This window comes from Thalassophryne amazonica, chromosome 3, assembly GCF_902500255.1.
Source record: "Thalassophryne amazonica chromosome 3, fThaAma1.1, whole genome shotgun sequence".
Taxonomy (NCBI): Eukaryota; Metazoa; Chordata; class Actinopteri; order Batrachoidiformes; family Batrachoididae; genus Thalassophryne; species Thalassophryne amazonica.
Genome location: NC_047105.1, coordinates 66,299,878 through 66,325,844, shown reverse-complemented (window position 1 = coordinate 66,325,844; position 25,967 = coordinate 66,299,878). Strand labels below are relative to the sequence as shown.

Sequence of the window (25,967 nt, the reverse complement as noted above, 5' to 3'; positions counted from 1 at the left end):
CACTGGCTGCTCTCTGCCCTGCCTGGAAGACAATGCCAGCTCTCGCTACCTCAGCAGAGCTGCCAGCATCAGCAGAGACACATCCCACCCCAGCAACCACCTGTTTGAAGTACTACCCTCCGGCCGACGGTATAGGTCAATCAAAACTAGGACAAACAGACATGGACAGCTTTCTCCCCAGAGCGACCACTGCTCTGAACAATAACAAATCACTCTAATCTGCACCTTTCAAGTTTCTTGTGCAATATCTGTAAACCATGTGCAATATTCCCGTGCAATATGATTCCACAGTTGTATATAATTCTCGTTTTACATTTTACTTGGTCCACATTTTATTTTATTTTATTTTACCTTATGTCTATATTAGTTGTATATATACTCTAAATAATTCACCGTTAAATTTCACTATCTTTTATTTGGATAAAAATTACTCACACCACGGAAAGCACCTTTCTGGAGTTGCACTCAAACCTCGTTGCAATGCAAATTACAATGACAATAAAGGTGATTCTGATTCTGATTCTATGTAAAAATCTTATAGTGTGTGTTTATGTATGTAGTGTAGTTTCACACAATAAAAACAGTGTTCCATCAAGCTGATTCTTTTTCCAAATAGACATGAATACTTTGGTTTTATCAATTAAACATAAATAAAAAGATCAGATGGTTTTATCAATTAGACAGCTGTAAAAGGATCTGATAGTTTTACCAAATACAAGGACATTTTGTGTATCAGCCATTTTGTGTTATGCATCATGGAACACTCTTACAGCCCCAAGACACTATAGACCTTGGGCCTTAAGACGTAAGCCAGGTGATCAGATGATATCATGTTCAGACAATACATTGGACAATAAAGTTCTTGTATCGTAGACTAAATCATACTCATGACAAATGATCATTCCCTTTGTGCCCAGTGCCAAGCATTGTGTCAGTATCATGGAGCTGTATATAAGAACTAGAGAGTGCACTCCCACTGCTGCACACTAAACGAAAATGTCCCTTCATGGACAGCGACATGACATCTCCTAACAAGGCAAAATATTGATGAAGTTCCTGGATGTTAATGCATTTTTAATGGAGATTCGCGATTGAATACACTCAGAAAACTGCTCACAAAATAAGTGTTAAAATGCCATTTTGACCTGAATATCGAGCCAGTAAAATTAAATTATGTCAGGAAAGTATTAAACTTACTCGGACACACACGCATTCCCAAATATTAGTGTTGAAAGTTACACAGATCTGCGCTGTTCAAGCTGCTGAGCTGAGGCGTCCTGCTGCAGCTGCTGCTGTGTTCAACGCAGCGCGGCTCCTAAAACCATTACAATACATTTATATATTATATTATATTTTTACACAATTATCCTTTATTGACCGAGTTTCATTCATGAAGTCAGTGGTGTGTGTACACATCTCTATGTGTGGGTGTGACTGTGAGCGGCACAGCGCGGGTCATTATAATCTCATTATTTTAAGGTGCAAATTTTTAAAAAAAATCCCCAGTCTTGTTGAGCAATTTTAATCACTAACGACAAGTATTTTAACTAGACATTGGTCTAGCAGTGGAAAATATCAACTAGACATAAGTGAAGAGTTAATCGTCCGTATCATCGGGCGACACAGGTACGGCAGGAAACATACAGCTGTTTATCATCCAAATATCACGGACAAAGTGACAAGAAGAACCAAAACCACTTACTTATGGAAGGTAATATTGTCTCCCTTGTTCCTCCATTTGTGGCTTTGCCAACATGCGCAGCTTTCCGGCATATTCCACCTGTTTCTTGAAGTTCTATGCACGCAAATCACTACCTTGCCCGGAATTAAAAAGGCAATCACGCCTCCTTGTCGGCACATGGCTCAGCGCTACTGCGCTCTCTAGTTCTTATATACAGCTCCATGGTCAGTATTTCCCATCATTTAAATAGCAACGTATATTTCGGCATACAACTCCAAATGGACTTGTGCCCTCTGCGCAAATGCTTTTTGCATATGCAATCAAGACAGAGCTCCAACGGTCTGAAACATTACAGGAAAATCATCAGTGTTTATGAACTCAACATGTAATCTGGTGCACAACTAACAGAGGCCAGCAGGTGGTGCTGTGCAAAAGAAGTTGAATAAACCTCATTCCCCAAGGCCAAAGCGACAGAGGATAGAGCCCATGGGTTTTAGCCTCCTGGTTAGAATGACTGCCTTCCATCCAGGGGACTGTGAATTTGAGTCCAGAGTGGGACGAGGAGACACAGGTTACATTGAGGCTGTGATACAGATGGGAGTGAGGTTTAGGGTGGTGACTGTAACAGAGGCCAGCAGGTGGTGCTGTGCAAGAGAGGTTAAATAATCTTCACTCCCAAGGCCAAAAGACACTGTAGCGACAAATGTGGTCAAAATGTCTACCCTCCCATCTCAGGGACTGCGAGTTCGAGCCCTGAGTGAAACGCAATGCAGGTTATGCATAGAACAAATATGCTTCTGCAAAGAAAAACAGCGTACAGCAGCCTATTCACCATTTTAAAATAATAAGACAAATAATACAGTCCTTTGTAGTAAAGTGTGAATGCAGTAAATCTACGAAAACGTCTGGATTTTACTTGCTTCCTGGAACACCACTCTGCCACAGCGCCCAAATGAACAGATGGCATGATTAGAGAGATGCCAGCAATGCCTTTTGGTAGTTTGTCAGTCATCATACTCCATTGAAAAATAAGTCATATAACGCCGCTCCACCACTCTTTTGATTCACTTCAGGGAACTGAAAACTGCTGAAGTTGCCTGGAGCTCATCCAGGTTTGGGCAGTCAGCCTCCCTCCATAGAAACTGATCCTGTAACAGCAGAACAGCGTGTCCTTATGCTCGTTTCTCGCCAGAAAATCCTATTATTAACAATACAGTTATTCACTTAGAGCCAATTACTGCACAACAAATACAACAAAACAATGTACGGTCAGAGGGGGGTGAAAACTGGAAATTCAAAGGAAGGCGTTCCATCAAAGCCGCACTGTTGTGCACTTATAATGAATCTGCTGTGACAATAACCCGACTTGCCAAAACTAACTTGTGTAAGATTATTACTTTGTGTCATGTGGCAGTGTAATACCAGAACATTCAGATACACTGACATCTCATTAAAAATACAAGATGGAAAATGTGAGCAGCTGAAACATATTCATTAATGCTGCCTGCTCTTTGACTGTGAAACTCCTTTGATAGCTTCATCCAAATGAAATACATAACTATGCTGTAAGATTTGTTTATCCATCTTCCCATAGCGTTGATAGGAAGACTTTAACAAATTGCTGAACCTGTGATTTTACAGAAGCAGCGCAGATTTTAGCAGTACAAGGACCTGGAATGAGTCACAGAAGGAACCCCCCATGAAAGACCTGTGACCAACTCCCTTTAGCTGTTCTGTGATGTGACAATGTGGAGTGAAGGTCCCCATGCATGACCACAAGAACATTAAAACAGATGGATGGAGGTATTAAATGCAATAGAAATTCATAGTTAAACAAAACACTGCACCCAGCAGTAGGCAAAGCTCAGAAACGTTCCACTTTTCAAAAACGCAAGTGATGTGAATCTGCTTTTTCACCAGCCAGCCAATGAATGCCGGAACCACAACCAAGATGGGGAATGCATCACCAGAGACAACAGAGCAGCTGAAGTGGAACAGGTGACCTAAAATGAATAAATGACTTTGTTCATTCCAACAGTTGTTTGTGCTCAGCAGCACTCTGGCAATATTTTGAAAATGCAAGAAAAAGCAAAAAGAAGCTCAGTCTGACAAAGGTTGCTTGCGCTCTCATATAGAGTCAAATGGGTATTTTGTAGAACTCTACAGAGGCACTTCAAAGATGAAGGGTCGGATGATGAAAACCAAAGCTGTTGGAGTAACCACTCAACTGCTGGAGGCTGTGGGCATCATCTTTGTCACATTTGTGGAAATGATTGGCACTCAAAAACAGAACACTTTACAAATGCAATGGGCATGTTGTATTTTAACTACTGCATCCCTCCCTTATAATATTACCACTGGACACCATCATCAGATTTGCAATAGGCTGAAGCTTAACAACTTTGACACTTTTTATTGAGCCATTCTCATTTTTTAATTCATTATTTTGCACATTTTAAAACATACCATAAATACAGAGAAAGACAAGTACACAGCGCAGGAGGCAGAAAGCCCAACAGGCTTATGAAGCCTCAACATCAAAATGAAACACTGCATTACATTTAAATAAAAATAACAATGGTAATAAAAAAATTTAATCTGTTAAAAATTTGCACACTGGCATCATGAAAATCATGATGAAGCTTTAGTTACAACAGACATAATAATAAAAGAAATACAACCCTAATTCCAATGAAGTTGGGACTAGGGTTGGCTATCGAGAACCGTTTTTTTTTTTTTTTTCGGCTATCGTGAAGAAATGATTCGATCCACCGACATCAATAGCCTTTTTGCTTAAAGCTTCCCCTTATCGGTCCTTCAGAGCGTCCGTTGTTTTTGGGGGTGTTTGTCAGGAAAATGATCATGTCTCTATGTTGATTACAGAACCCCTGCAGGGTCTGTAATCAACCGTTTCTGAAGCGCAGCTCTTCTTTGAAGCCTGAAGCATTGAAACATTGATCCGACTCACTGCTTCATTGGTTCTTTGCTTTATTTCCCTTTATCTTAATTTTTCCTGCGCTAAAATCCCAAAGAGCATATGTCTGTGAGTAATATTTACCTTTTTTATGTTAAACCGACCTGTTATGGTCTTTTGAAACAGTTGATAGATGTATTTTATAACTTAAAAACTGGACCAATGCTAACATGTTAGCATGTCTATGGAGTTTTCAATGTTACAGCTAGCATTCAGCACGTTTGTGTGCATTTGTTTTCCATATAATAATTAATGGCTCAGCATTTGTTGTCGTAAAAGAGTCAAATGTATTACAAATTGTAATATTTTTTAAATGTATTTTTGTTTATATATTAATAATAATAATAGCAACAACAACAATAATAGTAACAATAACTAATAATGCTATAATACAACTGTAAAGAGACAAAATTTCAAAAAAATTCAGTGATTTCCTCCAGAACTAGCTGCCAAGTTAGAAAACTGCTGCATCCTAGTAAGGCAGAATACTACTGGAATGAATTTGAATAAGTTATTGTTTTTTTCTCACCAAAATGGATGCTGCACTCACTGCAATTTATTGTCTGGAACAATCCCAGATTGCATTTCAGAGCTTTGAGAATCAGAACATTTTCGTGCGGGTGGTGGGGGTAATTTTGGGTTACAGCTTTTTTGTTTTTCATCAGTTTCATCACTGAATAAGTCAATCGTGAGTCACTTTTGTGCAGATTAAAGTTACTAACTGGGGCTCCTGTCTTGTTGTGAGAAAGAAACGAGAATCGTCCTCCGTTCTGTTCAAACAGCTCCAAACGCTGCGCGGCTCTCTGTTGAGTCAAGTTATGATTCCAGTCGGAATTAATACATTCAAAGTGAAACACCATTTAAATCAATTGACACCTTTTTCCAAAAGTTGTAATACAAACAAACTGCAATTGATCAAAATGTTTTTTTCCTCCCAAAATGAGATGTCCTGTGCTGCGCAGCTGGCTGAGCTCAACTCAGAGGTATGGAGAGACATTCATGCCAAAATGTCTGAAAGGAAATGCTTTTGACAAAAACTACAGATTTTGTTTATTTTAATTTATGTCCAGAGATCAAGGATACAGTGACCAATTTCATATTTATTTAGTTTAAGACTCAATAAAATGTTGTTGACATAGAAAACCTGTAAAGCCTACTTTTAGTACACAGAAAATACACAAAAGGTATCGATAAGGGAATCGGATCGATAAAATCTTATCAATAACCATCCCTAGTTGGGACGTTGTGTGAAATGTAAATAAAAACAGAATGCAATGATTTTCAAATCCTCTTCAACCTATATTCAATTGAATACACCACAGAGACAAGATATTTAATGTTCAAACTGATAAACATTATTGTTTTTGTGCAAATATTTGCTAATTTTGAAATGGATGCTTGCAACACGTTTAAAAAAGCTGGGACAGTGGTATGTTTACCACTGTGTTACATCACCTTTCTTTCTAACAACATTCAATAAGTGTTTGGGAACTGAGGACACTAATTGAGAGGGTCATGATTGGGTATAAAACGAGCATCCCCAAAAGGCTCAGCCAAGCACAAGCAAATATGGGGCGAGGATCACCACTTTGTGAACAACTGCGTGAAAAAATAGTCCAACAGTTTAAGAGCAATGTTTCTCAATGTTCAATTACAAGGAATTTAGGGATTCCATCATCTACAGTCCATAATATAATCAGAAGATTCAGAGAATCTGGAGAACTTTCTACACGTAAGCGACAAGGGCAAAAACCAACATTGAATGCCCATGACCTTTGATCCCATAGGTGGCACTGCATTAAAAACAGACATCATTGTGTAAATGATCTTAACGCGTGGGCTCATGAACACTTCAGAAACCAATGTCAGTTAACTCAGTTCGTCGCTACATCTACAAGTGCAAGTTAAAGCTACCATGCAAAGTAAAAGCCATACATCAACAACATCCAGAAACGCTGCCGCCTTCTCTGGGCCCGAGCTCATTTGAAATGGCCAGACGCAAAGTGGAAAAGTGTGCTGTGGTCTGATGAGTCCACATTTCAAATTGTTTTTGGAAATCATGGATGTTGTGTCCTCCGGACAAAAGAGGTAAAAGACCATCCAGATTGTTACCAGCGCAAAGTTCAAAAGCCAGCATCTGTGATGGTATGGGGGTGTGTTAGTGCCTATGGCATGGGCAACTTACACTTCTGTGATGGCACCATCAATGCTGAAAGGTACGAGGTCTATTAGAAAAGTATCCAACCTTATTATTTTTTTCAAAAACCATATGGATTTGAATCACATGTGATTGTGTCATATAAGCTGGAACCCTCGTGCGCATGCGTGAGTTTTTCCACGCCACGTCATTCGCCTGTGAGTTGGCTTTGAGTGAGGAGTGGTCCACTCCCTCGTCATTGTTTCATTGCCAGGAAATAGCGGAATGATTTGGGCTTTTTTTTCCCCATCAGACTGGCAGCTGGAAACCATTAGAAAAATTTATCTGGCTTTCGGTGAAAATGTTATGGGCTTGGTAGAGAATAAGGAGTGTTACTGTCGCTTTAAGGACGGCCCCCAGCGGCTGTGGGGCGCGCCGCGCTCCAAAGCCGCCATCGACAGGCTGAACGACCATTTCATTTCTAAACGGATGGCTGTCTGGATCCGTGACCATCGTGTGCCATTTCTCCGGTTATCACAAGAGCTGGACATCAACCATTTTCCGGCAGATTTCACTTTTAACAAGAGATTTTGTCATGGAAAGCCGAGCGGAGGCTTCGCGCGTCACGATGGATTCGCTACTGGAGCGAGACAAAACCACCTCCATTTTGGTCTCACAGGACGGCTTTGAGATGGCGTTCAGACAGCTGTCGGTGGTTTTTCCATCGAGTGATTGATTATCCGAGAAATTGTGGATGTGCCAGAACATGTCCCGTGAGGCTTCATCACGGCGTTGCTTTGCGCCATGCGGCACCGCCATGACGCGCGGAATTCCTCCGCACGTCTGTCTCAATTTGCCGAAAAAGTGCTGATGTCCACGTCTTTTCACAATTCCTGTGCTAGTCAGACGACGTCCCGGATAAAACACAGCGTCCAGTTTGGAAATGAACGGCACATTCCACTGTTACAGGAGTTTTTGTCATGGAAAGAGGAGCGGAGGCTTCGCGCGGTGCCGCATGGCGCAAAGCAATGCCGTGATGAAGCCTCACGGGACATGTTCTGGCATGTCTACGCACATCCACAATTTCTCGGATAATCACTCTATGGAAAAACCACTGACAGCTGTCTGAATGCCATCTCAAAGCCGTCCTGTGAGACTAAAATGGAGGTGGTTTTGTCTCGCTCCAGTAGCGAATCCATCGTGACACACGAAGCCTCCGCTCCTCTTTCCATGACAAAAACTTTCCTTTTCGCTAAGGCTTATAGTTAGGGCTGGATCGGGTGACCCTGGACCATCCCTTGGTTATGCTGCTTTAGACGTAGATTGTGGGGGGGTTCCCATGATGCACTGTTTCTTTCTCTTTTTGCTCCGTATGCATCACTCTGCATTTAATCATTAGTGATCGATCTCTGCCCCCCTTCACGGCATGTCTTTTTCCTGGTTTTTTCCCTCAGCCCCAACCAGTCTCAGCAGAAGACTGCCCCTCCCTGAGCCTGGTTCTGCTGGAGGTTTCTTCCTGTTAAAAGGGAGTTTTTCCTTCCCACTGTGGCCAAGTGCTTGCTCATAGGGGGTCGTTTTGACCGTTGGGGTTTTTCATAATTATTGTATGGCCTTGCCTTACAATATGGAGCACCTTGGGGCAACTGTTTGTTGTGATTTGGCGCTATATAAGAAAAAAGTTGAGTTGAGTTGAGTTGTGCTGCGGTGCACCGTCCACAAGACACGTGTGTCGGGCAGAACATGCGCGCGGCTGGCTGGATGCACCTGAGCAGTGCGATGTGGACATCAGAGCACACTGCTTCTCATTCATGTCATTTCATGACTGTATGTCTGTGACCATGGGTCATCACCAGAGGAACAGATGGATCATATTTGTATAGCTCGCTTGATAAATGTGGTGTTTTTATATGGTGTGTAATTTTTGTTTGTTTGTTTTTTTAATGCTTTCATGTCCTTCCTGATATGAGGCAGCTTCCCACAGCTTTCAAAGAACAGCTCTGTAGCTCAGTGGTAAAATCTCTGACTGGGAATCAGAGGTTTTGAAAGGCATGAGTTCGCGTCCCGGGTGGTGTGTTTTTTTGTTTTTTAATTATAGCACATAAGCAGCACGATGTCGTCCCACAGGTACTGGCTGGTTTTTATTTTTTATTTATTCCACATAAGCGCCGCAATGTGGTTCCACAGGTACCAGCTGGTTTTTATTTCTTCCACATAAGCAATGCCATGTGGTGCACCTGGCACTGTTCCTACTCGACAGACACCGGCATGTTCATGAACTTTTGCACCGGGTTCATGCACGCATGCCCGTCAGTGCGATGTTTCGTGCGCTAAGTTCGAACTGTTTTGCGCCATTTCACCATGTGCGTCCAAACACCGTCCACACCGCACTATGTGAGAAGGGGCCCTAAGCATTTCTGAAGAACCAGAACTTTGTTTAGAGTAGGGGGAAAGGTACTTGCCCAAATTATATTGCAATATTAAAGATAAGGATAAATTAAACTGTAGTAAAGAGTGAGGAGGCTAAATGACTAACCCTCCTTATTATCCCGATTAATTTATTCACTTTTGTACTAACGTAATCTGCTTGTTATCTCTCATCAAAAATGATTCCCAAGGATCGGTAGACTCAATTTTAATTTTACATAAATGTTTAGGCCTCCAAATTTCATACAATATATTTATTTTTAACATACAAAGATAATTTATTTAAATTTAAACATGTGGCATAGGTAGTGGTGGGCACAGCTAACAAAAAGGTTATCTTCAATAATCATTAATCTGCTAACTGAAAAGTTAACTTTTATAACACTAAACCGATATAAAAAAATTTAGCAGAAGTTACCACTAACCACTAACTTTTAGTCTTGATTCGGTCTTGAGTCTCCCATCCAAGTACTAACCAGGTCCTGCACTGCTTAGCTTCTGAGATGTGATGGGATCAGGCTGACACATAGCAGACCGAAAAGAACGCACGAAAAACAAATAAATAAAAAATAAAACCACAAACACTGTCATCATCTTTATCAAAAGCAGTAAATCTCAGTATCATAAGTTAGTTTATCTCTATATTATATATTTATAAACCGTTAACGGCGCACCCATATTGCATTCATAAACACAAAACAAATGCACGAAAAATAAATAAGTAACTAACTAAAATCCCAAACACAGTTATCGTCTTTATAAAAAGCAGTAAATCGCAGTATGAATAGTCACAGTTTATCTCTGTATTATATTTATAAACTGTTACAGGAATTGCATTCAATGCGACTGGTGAGGAAAAATCTACACCTCACCTGTTGCGCTGAGCTACCCCACCGAAGAAAACCCACGTAAGGTTTGTCTTCACATTAAAATACAGCAATAAGTGTCTTTTCGCTTTAAAAAAGTAAAGATTTGCATGTACATGCTGTTCTTTAAGGGCCCCTTCATACATAGTGCGAATCTGGTCGATTTCCGCAGAAAGTGTGCATGAAGCAGGAATCGTGTGCAAAACGTGTAATTTAACAGCTGCCTCTAACACCTCGTACATCTGTTGCTACAAGTATGTGTGCACACCAGCGGCTGAAAAACAGAGTGTGCACTGTGAGAGCCCATCGAACCCTCTTGCGGCAGGTGTCAGCCAAATTCCAACTGACACGCATCTAATATCGCTTAATTGGCACTTAGAAAATGTGTGGCCACTCGCACTATTAACACGAAAACAGTCTGCAGACAATCACTCTCAAGGTGGATGTGAAACTTCACCACAACTGTGAAATTAGCGAATGCAATTTGGCCAAGTGCAGTGTCGCCCCTCCCCCCCCAACACATTGGGGACAAGAAAACACAAAACACAAAATGGGGACAAGAAAACAAATACAAAGTTGCTTTGTTAGTGGGAAAAGTTCTTTGTTTCTGAAGCCCAGTGGACTCTCAGCCACCTCAGCCCCACCTGCAGTTGGCTCAATGGTCTCACAATGGCGAGAGGAAGCTGTGGTGGACACTCCATCTTCAACTCCTGATATTACATAGTGACTTTTTTCTATGCTTGGATGCCAATATGGAACAAACCTGCACCAAGATGCATCAGGCTGCATCGAGGCAAGTGAAAGGTTCCAGAGGCTGTTTGACTTTAACATGCACTCCATTCACACGGATATCACACTGCTACAAATGTACAAAGATAAACACAAAGATGTACAGCAGCTACTACTACATAGGTTAAAGTGTCAAAAGATAGAATGAGACAGGAAGAAGAAGTTAGGATGAGTTTATTGATATGCCAAGAAGAAATAGATGGATTTATAGGCCACATAACGTTTTACTCACAGTGTAGAGTTCATTTGTCACCTTTACAAGTTCCTCGTGCATCTGGATTCCAATGTCCTTGCTCTGAAACAGAAACAACAGGGGTCAGAAAATAAATTGTGCATAATGGTGTGCTAAGAAATTTGGCACAGATAGTCCCCAGAAGGTAAATGCCCAAATTTTTAGCATGTTAATGTTCAGCCACACCCCCATACCACTTCCTCTACCTTCTCACCAATCATGAAATTAAATGTTTGCCCGGAGGGAAAAAAATACAATTGCAGTTAACGTTGTATTACTACCAATCTGATAGTGCTCATCTGGCATATTTCTCAATATTGACACCACATTAGAGATATTACAAAGACTACTTTCTTCCAGCTGCAAAATATAGTGAAGATTCATCCCATCCTGTCAATGGCTGATGCTGAGACCCTGATCCATGCTTTTATCTCTTCTAAACTGGACAATGTTCTATTTTCTAATTTACCGCAGTCCAGCATTAGGGCTCTCCAATTGGTTCAAAATGCTGCCAGACTTTTGACACGAAGCAGAAAGTTCAACCACATTACACCCATTTTGGCATCCCTTCACTGGCTTCCTGTCCCAGTGAGATCAGATTTTAAGGTTCTGCTACTAGTCTATAAAATTGTTCACAGACTGGCACCTCCCTACCTAGCTAACCTAATTAAAACCTATGTACCGGCCCAGGCTTTGCGTTCTCAGGGTGCAGGACTACTTAGTGTCCCTAGGGTGAATAAAAGTCTGTGGGTCACAGAGCTTCCTCTTATCATGCCCCTGTTCTGTGGAATGATCTCCCTGCGTAAAAAAAAAAACAGTTAAATTCAGATTTTCAAGTCCAGACTTAAGACGCACTTATTTGCCCTTTGGTATGCTTAGCATACTGGCATACTATGTTTCTATGCTTTTTACTCTTTTAATTCATTTTATTAGGAAATTGATCAGGTGGCGGCCTCAACTTTATCTAAATTCTGGGTCTTTTAGTAAAGCTTAGGGCTAGTGGCCGGCGATCACCTTAGTATTTCTTCTGTTTTTCTTGTTGCTTAATGCTGACAAATTACACTGTATTTGTTGTCTTTCTGATGCTTGATTCTGCTTTTTTCTTTTCTCTCTGTTTGAGGTGCAGCTCCATCCAGAGATGGGTGTGGTATCTGCACCGGCAACATTTCCTGTATGTTGTTTTGTGAACTGTTTTTGTGAAATGTTTCCTTACCACTGTTGCTTTGGGCGTTGGTAAGGTTAGACCTTACTTGTGTGAAGTGCCTTGAGGCAACTCTGTTGTGATTTGGCGCTATATAAATAAAAATAAATTAAATTGAAATTGACCTAATCTATCAGCCATGGCCCAGATTTTACTTCCTGTGATTATCACACTTCTACCATATTTACATTTGTACAAAGTTGCCTTTTTCATATCTTACTGTGTTTTCTTGTATAACTGTGGATTTATGACCATAATTTGAAGTGTATGATGGGTTGAAGTGAATGTGTTATTTCTCCCAACAATGGAAATACAGTCTGTTATTTAACCGAGCTCCAAAGACATACACCAAAAAACTTGATATTACTCCATGGTGAACATGTCCCACTTCCAAGTTCATATTTCAGCTGAATATTGACAAGAATGCTAAAGCAATCATTTCACACACACACACACACACACACACACACACACACACACACACACACACACACACACACACACACACACACACACACACACACACACACAGTAGTTTCAGGGACTCCAGCAACTGGTACAGGGCACATTGGATCACAGGAACTTTTAATCTTTGCCAAGGAGCTTATACTGATTTTTAAGACTTTGCAGGTTCATCAAAATGTTTTCAACTGATTTTCACAAAACTTGACTGGTGAGGATGAGGACAATCAGAGAAGAATGTGCAATAGTCAGAAAGCCTTACATAGCATATTCATAACGTGTACACTTTGTGCACAGCAATGTGCAGTATTGCATGATAGGACCATGAAACTGAATTAAATACAAAAAAAAAACTAAACTAATGGGAGAACATAACTTTAAAAATTGTGGCTTGTACTAGAGCCCAGCGCAGGACTATATTCTTCTTCCTGCTCCCGCCCACTCTCGCTGAAATTCTGACCATTCCCATCCACACCTGCAACGTGTGTGTTACAGTCCCGCCCGCTCCTGCATTGGGTGTGTCCAGTCCTGTCTGCACCCGCAAGACGCTGAGCGCACAATAATAGAGATGCATTGATTTTGTGTATTCTTACATCTCGCGGGAGAAAACACATCATTTAGACTTATTAATAAAGAAATTCATCAATCAATCAATCAATTTTATTTATATAGCGCCAAATCACAACAAACAGTTGCCCCAAGGCGCTTTATATTGTAAGGCAAGGCCATACAATAATTACGTAAAAACCCCAATGGTCAAAACGACCCCCTGTGAGCAAGCACTTGGCGACAGTGGGAAGGAAAAACTCCCTTTTAACAGGAAGAAACCTCCAGCAGAACCAGGCTCAGGGAGGGACAGTCTTCTGCTGGGACTGGTTGGGGCTGAGGGAGAGAACCAGGAAAAAGACATGCTGTGGAGGGGAGCAGAGATCAATCACTAATGATTAAATGCAGAGTGGTGCATACAGAGCAAAAAGAGAAAGAAACACTCAGTGCATCATGGGAACCCCCCAGCAGTCTAAGTCTATAGCAGCATAACTAAGGGATGGTTCAGGGTCACCTGATCCAGCCCTAACTATAAGCTTTAGCAAAAAGGAACGTATTAAGCCTAATCTTAAAAGTAGAGAGGGTGTCTGTCTCCCTGATCCGAATTGGGAGCTGGTTCCACAGGAGAGGAGCCTGAAAGCTGAAGGCTCTGCCTCCCATTCTACTCTTACAAACCCTAGGAACTACAAGTAAGCCTGCAGTCTGAGAGCGAAGTGCTCTATTGGGGTGATATGGTACTACGAGGTCCCTAAGATAAGATGGGACCTGATTATTCAAAACCTTATAAGTAAGAAGAAGAATTTTAAATTCTATTCTAGAATTAACAGGAAGCCAATGAAGAGAGGCCAATATGGGTGAGATATGCTCTCTCCTTCTAGTCCCCGTCAGTACTCTAGCTGCAGCATTTTGAATTAACTGAAGGCTTTTCAGGGAACTTTTAGGACAACCTGATAATAATGAATTACGATAGTCCAGCCTAGAGGAAATAAATGCATGAATTAGTTTTTCAGCATCACTCTGAGACAAGACCTTTCTAATTTTAGAGATATTGCGTAAATGCAAAAAAGCAGTCTGACATATTTGTTTAATATGCGCTTTGAATGACATATCCTGATCAAAAATGACTCCAAGATTTCTCACAGTATTACTAGAGGTCAGGGTAATGCCATCCAGAGTAAGGATCTGGTTAGACACCATGTTTCTAAGATTTGTGGGGCCATGTACAATAACTTCAGTTTTATCTGAGTTTAAAAGCAGGAAATTAGAGGTCATCCATGTCCTTATGTCTGTAAGACAATTCTGCAGTTTAGCTAATTGGTGTGTGTCCTCTGGCTTCATGGATAGATAAAGCTGGTATCATCTGCATAACGCATTATAATGAAAATTTAAGCAATGCCGTCTAATAATACTGCCTAAGGGAAGCATGTATAAAGTGAATAAAATTGGTCCTAGCACAGAACCTTGTGGAACTCCATAATTAACCTTAGTCTGTGAAGAAGATTCCCCATTTACATGAACAAATTGTAATCTATTAGATAAATATGATTCAAACCACTGCAGCGCAGTGCCTTTAATACCTATGGCATGCTCTAATCTCTGTAATAAAATTTTATGGTCAACAGTATCAAAAGCAGCACTGAGGTCTAACAGAACAAGCACAGAGATGAGTCCACTGTCCGAGGCCATAAGAAGATCATTTATAACCTTCACTAATGCTGTTTCTGTACTATGATGAATTCTAAAACCTGACTGAAACTCTTCAAATAGACCATTCCTCTGCAGATGATCAGTTAGCTGTTTTACAACTACCCTTTCAAGAATTTCTGAGAGAAAAGGAAGGTTGGAGATTGGCCTATAATTAGATAAGATAGCTGGGTCAAGTGATGGCTTTTTAAGTAATGGTTTAATTACTGCCACCTTAAAAGCCTGTGGTACATAGCCAACTAATAAAGATAGATTGACCATATTTAAGATCGAAGCATTAAATAATGGTAGGGCTTGTTTGTTTCGTTTAATCCCTGGCCTGTATGTCTTTCGATGCACTGAGCAAGAATAGAGTTACTATTTGGTTGTTTTCAGTTTAAAGACAGTTTCATGTGACAGTTCAGTCCTTATAAGTAACTTGCTGCGCTGTGAAACAGAGAGAGACAGAGAGAGCGAGAGAGAGAGAGAGAGAGAGTGCTCTGCTGTCGCTCTCTCTCTCTGTTTGCTCCTGTAATGTTCTGTGCTTCTGTTAAATTATTTAACCCTCTGGAGTCTTGGCTATTTTGGGGCATTTTTTACTACTTTTCGTTTTACCTTCATAATTTACCTTAAAAAAACTGTTTACCTGGCCTTGTCTGGTGTCATTTTTGAGCACAACCTCACCTGTGTGACTTTACAGTTTTTCTTTTATTCTGACATACTGCATTAAAACAGAGACCCAATATTCACCCCAAAACATAAAAGTCGAATCAGAAAAAAGCTAGTTTTTTTTACTGTGAAAACAGAAATATATTTAACGAACCATTTTCATAACTTAGAATGTAAATATCAATTGTAAATTTCAAAAATATATGTAAAAATGTAGCATAAACAAAGTTATATACAACAATTCACATTAAAATGCAATAAATGCTTCTGGCGTTTGTTTTTTTCTTTTTCTTTTTTCTTTTTTTTTTTGTGGCTATTTACATGCAATAAGATGCCACACAAATAATATTTGTGCCACTCAGAAAAACAATTCCTGTTCAACACACATCAGAAGCTCCAAGAATTTGTACAGATATTCCACCTCAATATCCAGGTGTATTTTTCCCTAATTCATTGTTTTTGTAGCATTTTTATTGGTGTTGGTAAAGACTGTCCTGACTGTGTTAGTGGCCAAAACAAAAAAACAATAGAAAAAGGTGTTTTGGACTTTAAAGTACAACCTGCTCACTGCTGGACTCGGCGCTGGAGCAGAAACGCATGAGTCCTGGAGCAGAAGGAAGGAGAAGCGTGTGGTCTGATCCATTGAGCTGATCTGTACGCACAGATCGGTGAATCCACCTGCTCTCATTCTTCCAGACCAGAACAATAAAGTCCACTTCATCAGCAGACTGATTGCACTCTGGTTCAGACTGATGGCGTGTTCCGCTCTTCGAGCAGTTAAAAAAAAAAAGATAGAGACTTGTTGCACTGCTCCAGATGTCTGATTATTTTGATGCACTAACTAAAAAAAACAAAAACTACACCACACACTAACTACACACGCTAAAACACACAAAACTGATGTACGCGTCTGATGCTAGTAAAGTACTTTATGTAATTAATCTGCTTCGAGGAGAGGCACGCGCTTGGGCTACGGCGCTTTGGGAGCAAAATTCACGGCTCCTTCATACGTACACTGGGTTTGTGAGGGAGTTCAAAACCGTGTTTGACCACCCTAACAGGGGAGAGACCGCTTCAACTGTGCTGCTGTCAATGAGACAGGGACGCCGGTGCGCAGCCGCTTATGCAGTCGACTTCCGCATTGCGGCTGCGAGGTCCGGCTGGAATGACGCTGCGCTCCGCGCTGCCTTCATAAACGGACTGTCGTCGGTCCTGAAGGAGCACCTGGTGGCCAAGGACGAACCGCGGGATTTGGATGGACTTATTGATCTCGTTATACGGTTAGACAATCGGTTAGAGGAACGCCGTCGGGAGCGAGACGAAGGACGTGGCCGGGCACGCGCCGTCCCTCTCCCTTCCGGGTCTGAAAAGGTTCCGCCCTCCCCACGCTCCACAGCCGCAGCGCTCCGTGGGGCAACAGCACCCCCTGCTGGTGTTGCTAGGGAAACACACAGGGCCAATATAAGATCAAATGACAGAATGAGGAGGTTGGTCCACGGGGAGTGTTTTTTCTGCAGCTCAAAGGAGCATATACAGAGAAACTGCCCCAAACGGCCAAAACGACAACACTCGCCTTTAGAGACTGGGCTAAATGGGGGTCATAACATGCACGTGGGACACACACGTATTGCCACACGACTCCCAGTTACAATCCTGAGTGGGGATTTAACCCTTCAAGCCCCAGCACTGGTGGACACGGGGTCAGAAGGGAATCTGCTGGATAGCAGATGGGCTAGGGAAGCAGGGCTCCCTCTGGTGGCGCTTCCTTCACCATTGCAGGTGCGGGCACTAGATGGCACCCTTCTCCCTTTAATCACGCACAAGACACAACCAGTAACTCTGGTAGTGTCTGGGAATCATCGGGAGATCATTGAGTTTTTTGTGACTCCTTCTACCTCCCGCGTGATTTTGGGCCTTGGATGTTGAAACACAATCCCCGGATTGATTGGCCATCTGGGGTGGCGGTTCAGTGGAGCGAAACCTGCCATCGGGTGTGTTTAGGATCCTCGGTTCCTCCCGGTTTACAGGCTAAGGAGGAGGTCAAAGTCCCTCCCAATCTGACAGCGGTGCCGGTTGAGTACCACGATCTTGCTGACGTCTTCAGCAAGGATCTGGCACTCACCCTTCCTCCGCACCGTCCGTACGATTGTGTCATTGATTTGATACCAGGCGTGGAGTTCCCGTCCAGCAGGCTGTACAACCTCTCACGACCTAAACGCGAATCAATGGAGACCTACATCCGGGACTCATTAGCTGCCGGGTTGATCTGAAATTCCACCTCCCCGATGGGTGCAGGTTTCTTTTTTGTGGGCAAGAAAGATGGCGGACTCCGTCCATGCATCGATTACAGGGGGCTGAATGAGATTACGGTTCGCAATCGATACCAGTTGCCCTTGTTGGATTCCGTGTTCACCCCCCTGCATGGAGCCAAAATACATATATAAATATAATATAATAATATAATAATATAAATATAAATTGGATCTTCGGAATGCGTATCACCTGGTTCGGGTCCGGAAGGGAGACGAATGGAAGACGGCATTTAACACCCCGTTAGGTCAGTTTGAGTACCTGGTCATGCCGTTCGGCCTCACTAATGCCCCCGCAACGTTCCAAGCTTTGGTAAACGATGTCTTGCGGGACTTCCTGCACCGATTCGTCTTCGTATATCTGGACGATATTCTCATCTTTTCCCCGGACCCTGAGACTCATGTCCAGCATGTACGTCAGGTCCTGCAGCGGTTGTTGGAGAACCGGCTGTTTGTGAAGGGTGAGAAGTGTGAGTTTCACCGCACTTCTTTGTCCTTCCTGGGGTTTATCATCTCCTCTAACTCCATCGCCCCTGATCCGGCCAAGGTTGCGGCGGTGAGAGATAGGCCCCAACCTACAAGCCGGAGGAAGCTGCAACAGTTCCTCGGCTTTGCAAATTTCTACAGGAGGTTCATAAAGGGCTATAGCCAGGTAGTTAGCCCCCTGACAGCCCTGACCTCTCCTAAAGTCCCCTTCACCTGGTCGGATCGGTGCGAAGCCGCATTCAAGGAGTTGAAACGACGGTTCTCGACTGCACCAGTGCTGGTGCAGCCCGACCTTAGCCGCCAGTTTGTGGTCAAAGTGGACGCCTCTGACTCAGGGATAGGAGCCGTGCTATCCCAGAGCGGAGAGACCGATAAGGTCCTTCACCCGTGTGCCTATTTTTCCCGCAGGTTGACCCCAGCTGAACGGAACTATGACGTCGGCAATCGAGAACTCCTTGTGGTGAAAGAGGCTCTTGAGGAGTGGAGACACCTGTTGGAGGGAGCGTCTGTGCCGTTCACGGTTTTCACTGACCATCGGAACCTGGAGTATATCAGGACCGCCAGGCGGCTGAACCCCAGGCAAGCCCGCTGGTCACTGTTCTTCGGGTGTTTTGACTTCCGGATCACCTACTGCCCCGGGACCAAGAACCAGAGATCGGATGCCTTGTCCCGGGTGCATGAAGATGAAGTCAAGACTGAGCTGTCGGATCCACCGGAGCCTATCATTCCGGAGTCCACTATCGTGGCCACCCTCACCTGGGACGTGGAGAAGACCGTCCGGGAGGCCCTGGCACGGAGCCCGGACCCCGGAACAGGGCCGAAGAACAGACTCTACGTCCCACCAGAGGCAAGAGCTGCTGTCTTGGATTTCTGTCACGGTTCTAAGCTCTCCTGTCATCCGGGGGTGCGAAGGACCGTGGCAGTGGTCCGGCAGCGCTTCTGGTGGGCATCCCTGGAGGCCGACGTCTGGGAATATATCCAGGCCTGCACCACCTGTGCCAGGGGCAAGGCAGACCACCAGAAGCCACAGGGACTTCTTCAGCCACTTCCTGTGCCTCATCGCCCCTGGTCCCACATCAGTCTGGATTTTGTCACGGGCCTCCCGCCGTCCCAGGGCATGACAACCATCTTCACGATAGTGGACCGATTCTCCAAGGCGGTCCACTTCGTGGCCCTCCCGAAGCTCCCCACGGCCCAGGAGACTGCAAACCTCCTGGTCCACCACGTCGTCCGTCTGCATGGGATACCTACCGACATCGTCTCTGATCGTGGTCCCCAGTTTTCCTCACACGTCTGGAGGAGCTTCTGCCGGGAACTGGGGGCCACTGTGAGCCTCTTGTCCGGGTATCACCTGCAGACCAATGGACAGGCAGAACAGGCCAATCAGGAATTGGAGCAAGCCCTGCGCTGTGTGACGTCCGCCCACCCGACGGCCTGGAGTGAACATCTGGCCTGGATCGAGTACGCACATAACAGCCAGGTGTCCTCTGCCACCGGCCTCTCCCCATTTGAGGTGTGTTTGGGGTATCAGTCCCTGTTGTTTCCCGTGGTGGAGGGAGAGGTCGGTGTGCCCTCGGTCCAGGCCCACCTGCGGAAGTGCCGTCGGGTGTGGCGCTCCGCCCGTTCTGCCTTGTTAAAGGCCCGGATGAGGGCGAAGACCCATGCAGACCGCCGGCGGTCCCCGGCCCCTGCTTACCAGCCCGGGCAGGAGGTGTGGCTATCCACAAAGGACATCCCCCTCCAGGTGGACTCTCCAAAGCTCAAGGACAGGTACATTGGACCGTATGAAATCCTCAAAATCCTCAGTCCTGCCGCAGTGAAGCTCCGACTCCCAGCTTCACTGCGGATCCACCCGGTTTTTCACGTGTCAAGGATCAAACCCCACCACACCTCACCCCTCTGTGCTCCCGGACCGGCGCCGCCTCCTGCCCGGATCATCGACGGGGAGCCGGCTTGGACAGTGCGCCGGCTCCTGGACGTCCGTCGGATGGGCCGGGGGTTCCAGTATTTGGTGGACTGGGAGGGGTATGGACCCGAAGAGCGCTCCTGGGTGAAGAGGAGCTTCATCCTGGACCCGGCCCTCCTGGCCGATTTCTACCGCAGTCACCCGGACAAGCCTGGTCGGGCGCCAGGAGGCGCCCGTTGAGGGGGGGGTCCTGTTGTGTGGGCCGCCAGAACAGGAGGTACTGTTCTGGTTGCCAGCAATCATCCCACTTTGTGAATGATGCTTCAGTAAACCAGGGAGCACCGTTAGCATCATAGCACCATAGCAGAGGAGCTGAGCAGCAGTAGACATGGTCTCTGTCATGCTGAATGATGCAAGTGCTACAAAAATAAAAACTAATAAAAAATGTTTTTTTTTTTTTTTTTAAATCACAAAAAATAATCATAAAAAACAGCACAAATTGTTTTATTCATTTTTGTTTTGTCTGTTAAATTGTTTTATATATTGAGCTCATGAGTTAGTGTTCTGATCAATTTGAATTTTTATTGATTGATTTTATTTAATTTTGTTTTTCAGTATCAAATGGTAGTCAGTCACAAATGTTTATAGTTTAATGATTTTTTATTTCAAGCAAAATGATGCACTTTAAATTTTTTTCTGTTAGACTAAAAATCTTAATAGTTATTCTTTGCTGTAAGTTCATCTAAATTACTTTCTTTTGTTTTCTTTAATGTTAATAAGGATACAGTGTTATGCAGAGGTGTACTTATAAGAATTTTATGGACAAATTATATTATTTATAGTCATGGTGGAGAGTGGGGGGTCGCAAAATGTTGTCTTCTTCCTGGGGGGGGTAACAGAAAATAATTGAGAAGCACTGGCATAATCCAAGGTGATATTTCAGAAGCTGCTTCCTTACAAATACTCAGACACTAAGATGAGGAGTTTGTCATTAAGCTCTGTGGAAGATAAGATTATTGATCTCACAGTGGAGAAATTCACGTTACATCAGCTCTTAACAAAACACACAAGATGAGTGTGAGTGGAGGAAGATGTGCATCAAACAGCGTGTACAAGGATAAGCAATAATAAATGATTGGAATTAAAAAATAGGAGCATCTTATTTACAATATGTGAAGTGGAATTTAGATAAGGTGACACTAGTGCTGGGATTTGTAAACAAGTTGTTATTGCACATGATATGTGGACATATTAATATTGCATGTGATTTGTGGACACATTATTGCATATGATTATTTCACAGTGTTATTGTACAGTCTCACAGCAGCAGGGAGGAACGACCTGAAAAACCATTTACTCCATAAATAGGAGGTTAAAGCTAATAGTTTTTTAAATCTTTGCTAGACTCTATTTGAGGTCTGGTGATAAGAGATGATGGCAGTCTCACTGACCTTCTTGAAAAGGCGGATGACATCGTCACTGATTTGGGCCAAGCGGACAATGACATTGTTGGTGTAGATGTCACAGAGGGTGGCGTGGTCACGGCTCTCACGCCTCGTCTGATTCAGAACCAGGTACCAGCAGTTAACTGATGACAGCAGGTGCTGGTCTTTCCTACAAAATCAAAAACAATTACACTTAATCACAATCGCTCTCAGAAAAACAAATTCTTCTCAAAAACATTTTCAGTTTTATTGTTCACAAATCAACAGGATAATGAAAACTATTAAGTTTTTATTTTGCTAAGTAACTTCAGTCTGCTTTTAGAGCAAAACATTCCTCCGAAACAGCGATAACTAAGGTGGTGAATGATTTACTACTGGCAGTGGACTCAGAGTTATCTTCTGTTTTGCTATTGTTAGATCTTAGCACTGCATATGATACTATGGACCACCACAGTTTGCTGGATAGACTGGAAAACTGCTTTGGCATTTCAGGCTAGATCCTCCAGTGGTTAAATTCATACATGTCAGAGAGATCTTACAGTGTTCTGTTTGACAATTCTCTCTCTCTGAGTCGTACATCATCAAGTACGAGGTTCCACAGGGTTCTGTTTTAGGTCCACTGTTGTTTTCATTACATCTAGCACTGCTGGGTCAGATTCTCTGTTCATTTCAATTGGATTTCCATTGTTATGCGGATGACCTACAAGTATATGAATGATGAGAATGATGTAAGAAATGATGTAAGAATGATGGTTCTGACAAATAAACTTGGGACCTGTTTAGCTGTTGGTAAGAGCTGGTTATCAGCAGATTTCCTGCTCCTTAACTCAGCCAAGACAGAAATGCTCATTATTGGGCCAGCAACACAGAGTCACCTTTATGATACTCTTACTCTGTCCTTGGATGATAGTGTTATTCACTGCAAAGAAAAAGTGAAAAATCTTGGTGTGTTTTTTGATAAAACACTTTCCTTTGATTCTCATATTAAAGAGGTCACTAGAGTCACCTTTTTCATTTGAGAAACAGTGTTAATATTACACCTGTCTAGTCTTAAGGAAGATGACATTTTAATCCACTGTTTTTTGACCTCACGACTGGATTATTTTAACGCCCTTTTATCTGGTCTACCAAAAAAAGACTACTCAAGGTCTTCAAATTGTTCAAAATGCAGCAGCTCGCATCCTGACCAGAGCTGGCAAATTTGAACATATCACCCCATTGCTAGCATCTCTTCATTGGCTCCCACAGCAGATTTTAAAGTGCTCCTTCTTACCTACAAAATTGTTCATGTTTTAGCACCAGTGTATTGTACTTATCTGACCTGGTGAAGTCATATGTGTTTGCTTGTACACTGCACACCAAAGATTCTGGTCTTTTGTGTTACAAAGGTCTGGAAGAAGATTATTTGTGAGTGACCTTTTTCCTTCCATGCACCAACTTCCAATTTCAATTCTATTCAATTTATTTAGTTTATATAGCACCAAATCACAACAAAGCTGCCTCAAGGCAATTCACACAAGTAAGGTCTAACCTTACCAACCTCTAGGAAAATCTCCCTCTAATGATATTGAGGAATAAACCTCAAGCAGACCAGACTCAAAGCGGTGACCCACTGGTTAGGTCATTCAACCAAAAAAGTTTACAATACAAAACACAACAACAATTGATAAGAGTTTATGCAGGCATCCAGTCCACCATCAGAAGGGGAGGGGGTTGGGGGGTGGGGTCCAATGAGCCACATCTGTTCCTACAGCAGAGTCCATCCCGCGTCACAAAAATGCCACAAAAATCATCCAATCCAGCAGGTGGATCCAACCGTATCTTGGACAGAGAGAAAAAGAAAACGGAAAACAGAATCAGTCAGCCAGAAAAAAACTACACTTAAGGTATAATTTGTCAGCATTAAGCAACAGGAAAGCAGAAGAAATACTAAGGTGATCACCAGCCATGAGCCCTAAGCTTCACTAACAGACTCAGACATTAGATAAAGTTGAGGCAGAGACCCACTCTGTTTACTAATAAAATGAATTTAAAAGGGTAGGAAGAATAGCACCATAAAATACTAGCATGCTAGCCATATGAAAGGGAGAATAAATGCATCTCAAGTCTGGACTTGAAAGTCTCTACAGAGTCTGACTGTTTAATTACATTTATTTTAATGACACAGGGAGATCATTCCACAAAACAGTGGCATGATAACAGAGAAAGCTCTGTGACCTGCAGACTTTTTATTCATTCTAGGGACACAAAGTAGTCCTGCACCCTGAGAACACCTGGGCCAGTACATAGGGCTTGACCAGGTCAGCTCTCAAGTTGGAATTATTGATGCAACATTGTTTCTTAGTGGCAGAAAGTGGTATATGCACCCATTTTAACAAACAAACCTATCAAGCAATGAAAAAAAGAACCAAAAAAAATGCTTTAAAAATGGAATCCAGACCCTGACATGGTTCCTTTCAAGCAATAATTGAGGTATGGTCATTGTTTTCCCAAAGTTAATCATAGTAATAGTCTTGGAGTTATGAATGTGTTCTGAGATGCACTATATTCTACTCAGGCAGGAAATGGTTACATAATACTGGTGACTATAATCATTCAAAGAGTGATGGGCCCTGATTGCAGCATAATCAGTTTAAAGTGTCTCTGCTGTGGGTTTTTCCAAATACTACAACTGAAGAGGCACACACACACACACACACACACACACACACACACACACACACACACACACACACACACACACACACACACATAATCCCTTCAAACCCATACACTTGTCTGGAACCCATCTCAGCATTAATCAATCAACCAACCCAGAGGAAGAGACAAAGACAGAAAGGGAAATGAGAGGAAAGTTGGAGAGAGAGAGAGTGCTTGTCTGGTGGGGGATAGGATTTCACTATGGAGCAGAAAATAGAGATGAACAGCACAGACATCAAAGAATCCCCCTTCAGAGAGCTTCTGTAATGCTAATCACATCTAATAAAGTTGATAACTTGCTACTCAAGAGTGCTATCTCCATTATTATTTACTTAACTCTGCCGTTTAACACACTTTCACAGAGTGGGTAAGACACAAACACGGCAAATCACTCACATATCAGTGCTAAGTCGAAAACTCAGCCATATAGACAAGTGAGTTACATATGTTTGGACAATGACTGTTGTTGTTATTAAGGGTGCAATAATCCAATATTTTGGAACAGTGTCTATCCAATATTGGCCAAAATTACTGGATTGGATGTCAGGAAAAGGAAGAAAATCTGATGCACATCTTATATTGCACATCTGATTCATGTGAGCTATGTACGTTTCCCTTTAAGTGAGTACGAGGTCTCTTAGATAATAAACCGACCCTTTTATTTTTTTTTTTAACTATATGGATTTGAATGACATGCGATTACACCAATCATGCTTGAACCCTCGTGCGCATGCGTGAGTTTTTTCACGCGTGTCGGTGACGTCATTTCCCTGTGGGCAGGCCTTGAGTGAGATGTGGTCCCGCCCTCTCGGCTGAATTCCTTTGTTTCACACGCTGCTCGAGACGGCGCGCGTTGCTTTATCAAAATTTTTTCTGGACCTGTGAGGAATATCCGAGTGGACGCTATTCGAGAAATTAAGATGGTTTTCTGTGAAAAGTTTAACGGCTGATGAGAGATTATGGGGTGTTTCTGTCGGTGTAAGGACTTCCCACGGAGCAGGACGTCCTGCAGCGCTTCCAGGCGCTGTCGTCGGCCTGTTTTGAGCTGAAAACATCCTAATTTAAGGCTTAATTCACCCAGGACATCGTGAGAGAACAGAGAAGATTCAGAAGAGGCCGGCATGAGGAATTTATGCGGACATTCCACTGTTTAAGGACATTTTTTTAATGAAAGACGTACGCGCAAATTCGCCGAGTCATTTCCGTGACGACTCGGCAAATCTGTGTGCGCCGCGACAGGAAAAAACACCTCCGTGTTGAAAACCATTTGTAGAATTCAGGCGGCTTTTAATGGCTTTCAACAAGTGAGTAACTGAGAAATTGTTTAACAGCTTGGGCATGTTCCAACTTGCCCGTTAAGATTTCCAACGGAGGTGTTTTTCCTGCCGCGACCCCCCCGCGGTCGGGTCCAGCCCGACATGCGACTCTGCCCGCACGTTCTTTCATTACAAAATGAC

General features: G+C 42.9%; 1 protein-coding gene across 3 annotated transcripts in view; it reads right to left on the bottom strand.

The window, feature by feature from the left end:
• Positions 1-25,967, bottom strand: part of srgap3 (SLIT-ROBO Rho GTPase activating protein 3) — a 295,005-nt gene that overhangs the window by 116,475 nt on the left and 152,563 nt on the right. For all 3 annotated transcript variants that reach the window (XM_034166610.1, XM_034166608.1, XM_034166609.1), the window contains exons 3-4: positions 21,817-21,979; positions 11,104-11,166 (exon numbers count right to left, since the gene is read on the bottom strand). In XM_034166610.1, the coding sequence (XP_034022501.1) occupies positions 11,104-11,166; positions 21,817-21,979 (226 nt within the window). The remainder of the gene's footprint in view (positions 1-11,103; positions 11,167-21,816; positions 21,980-25,967) is intronic.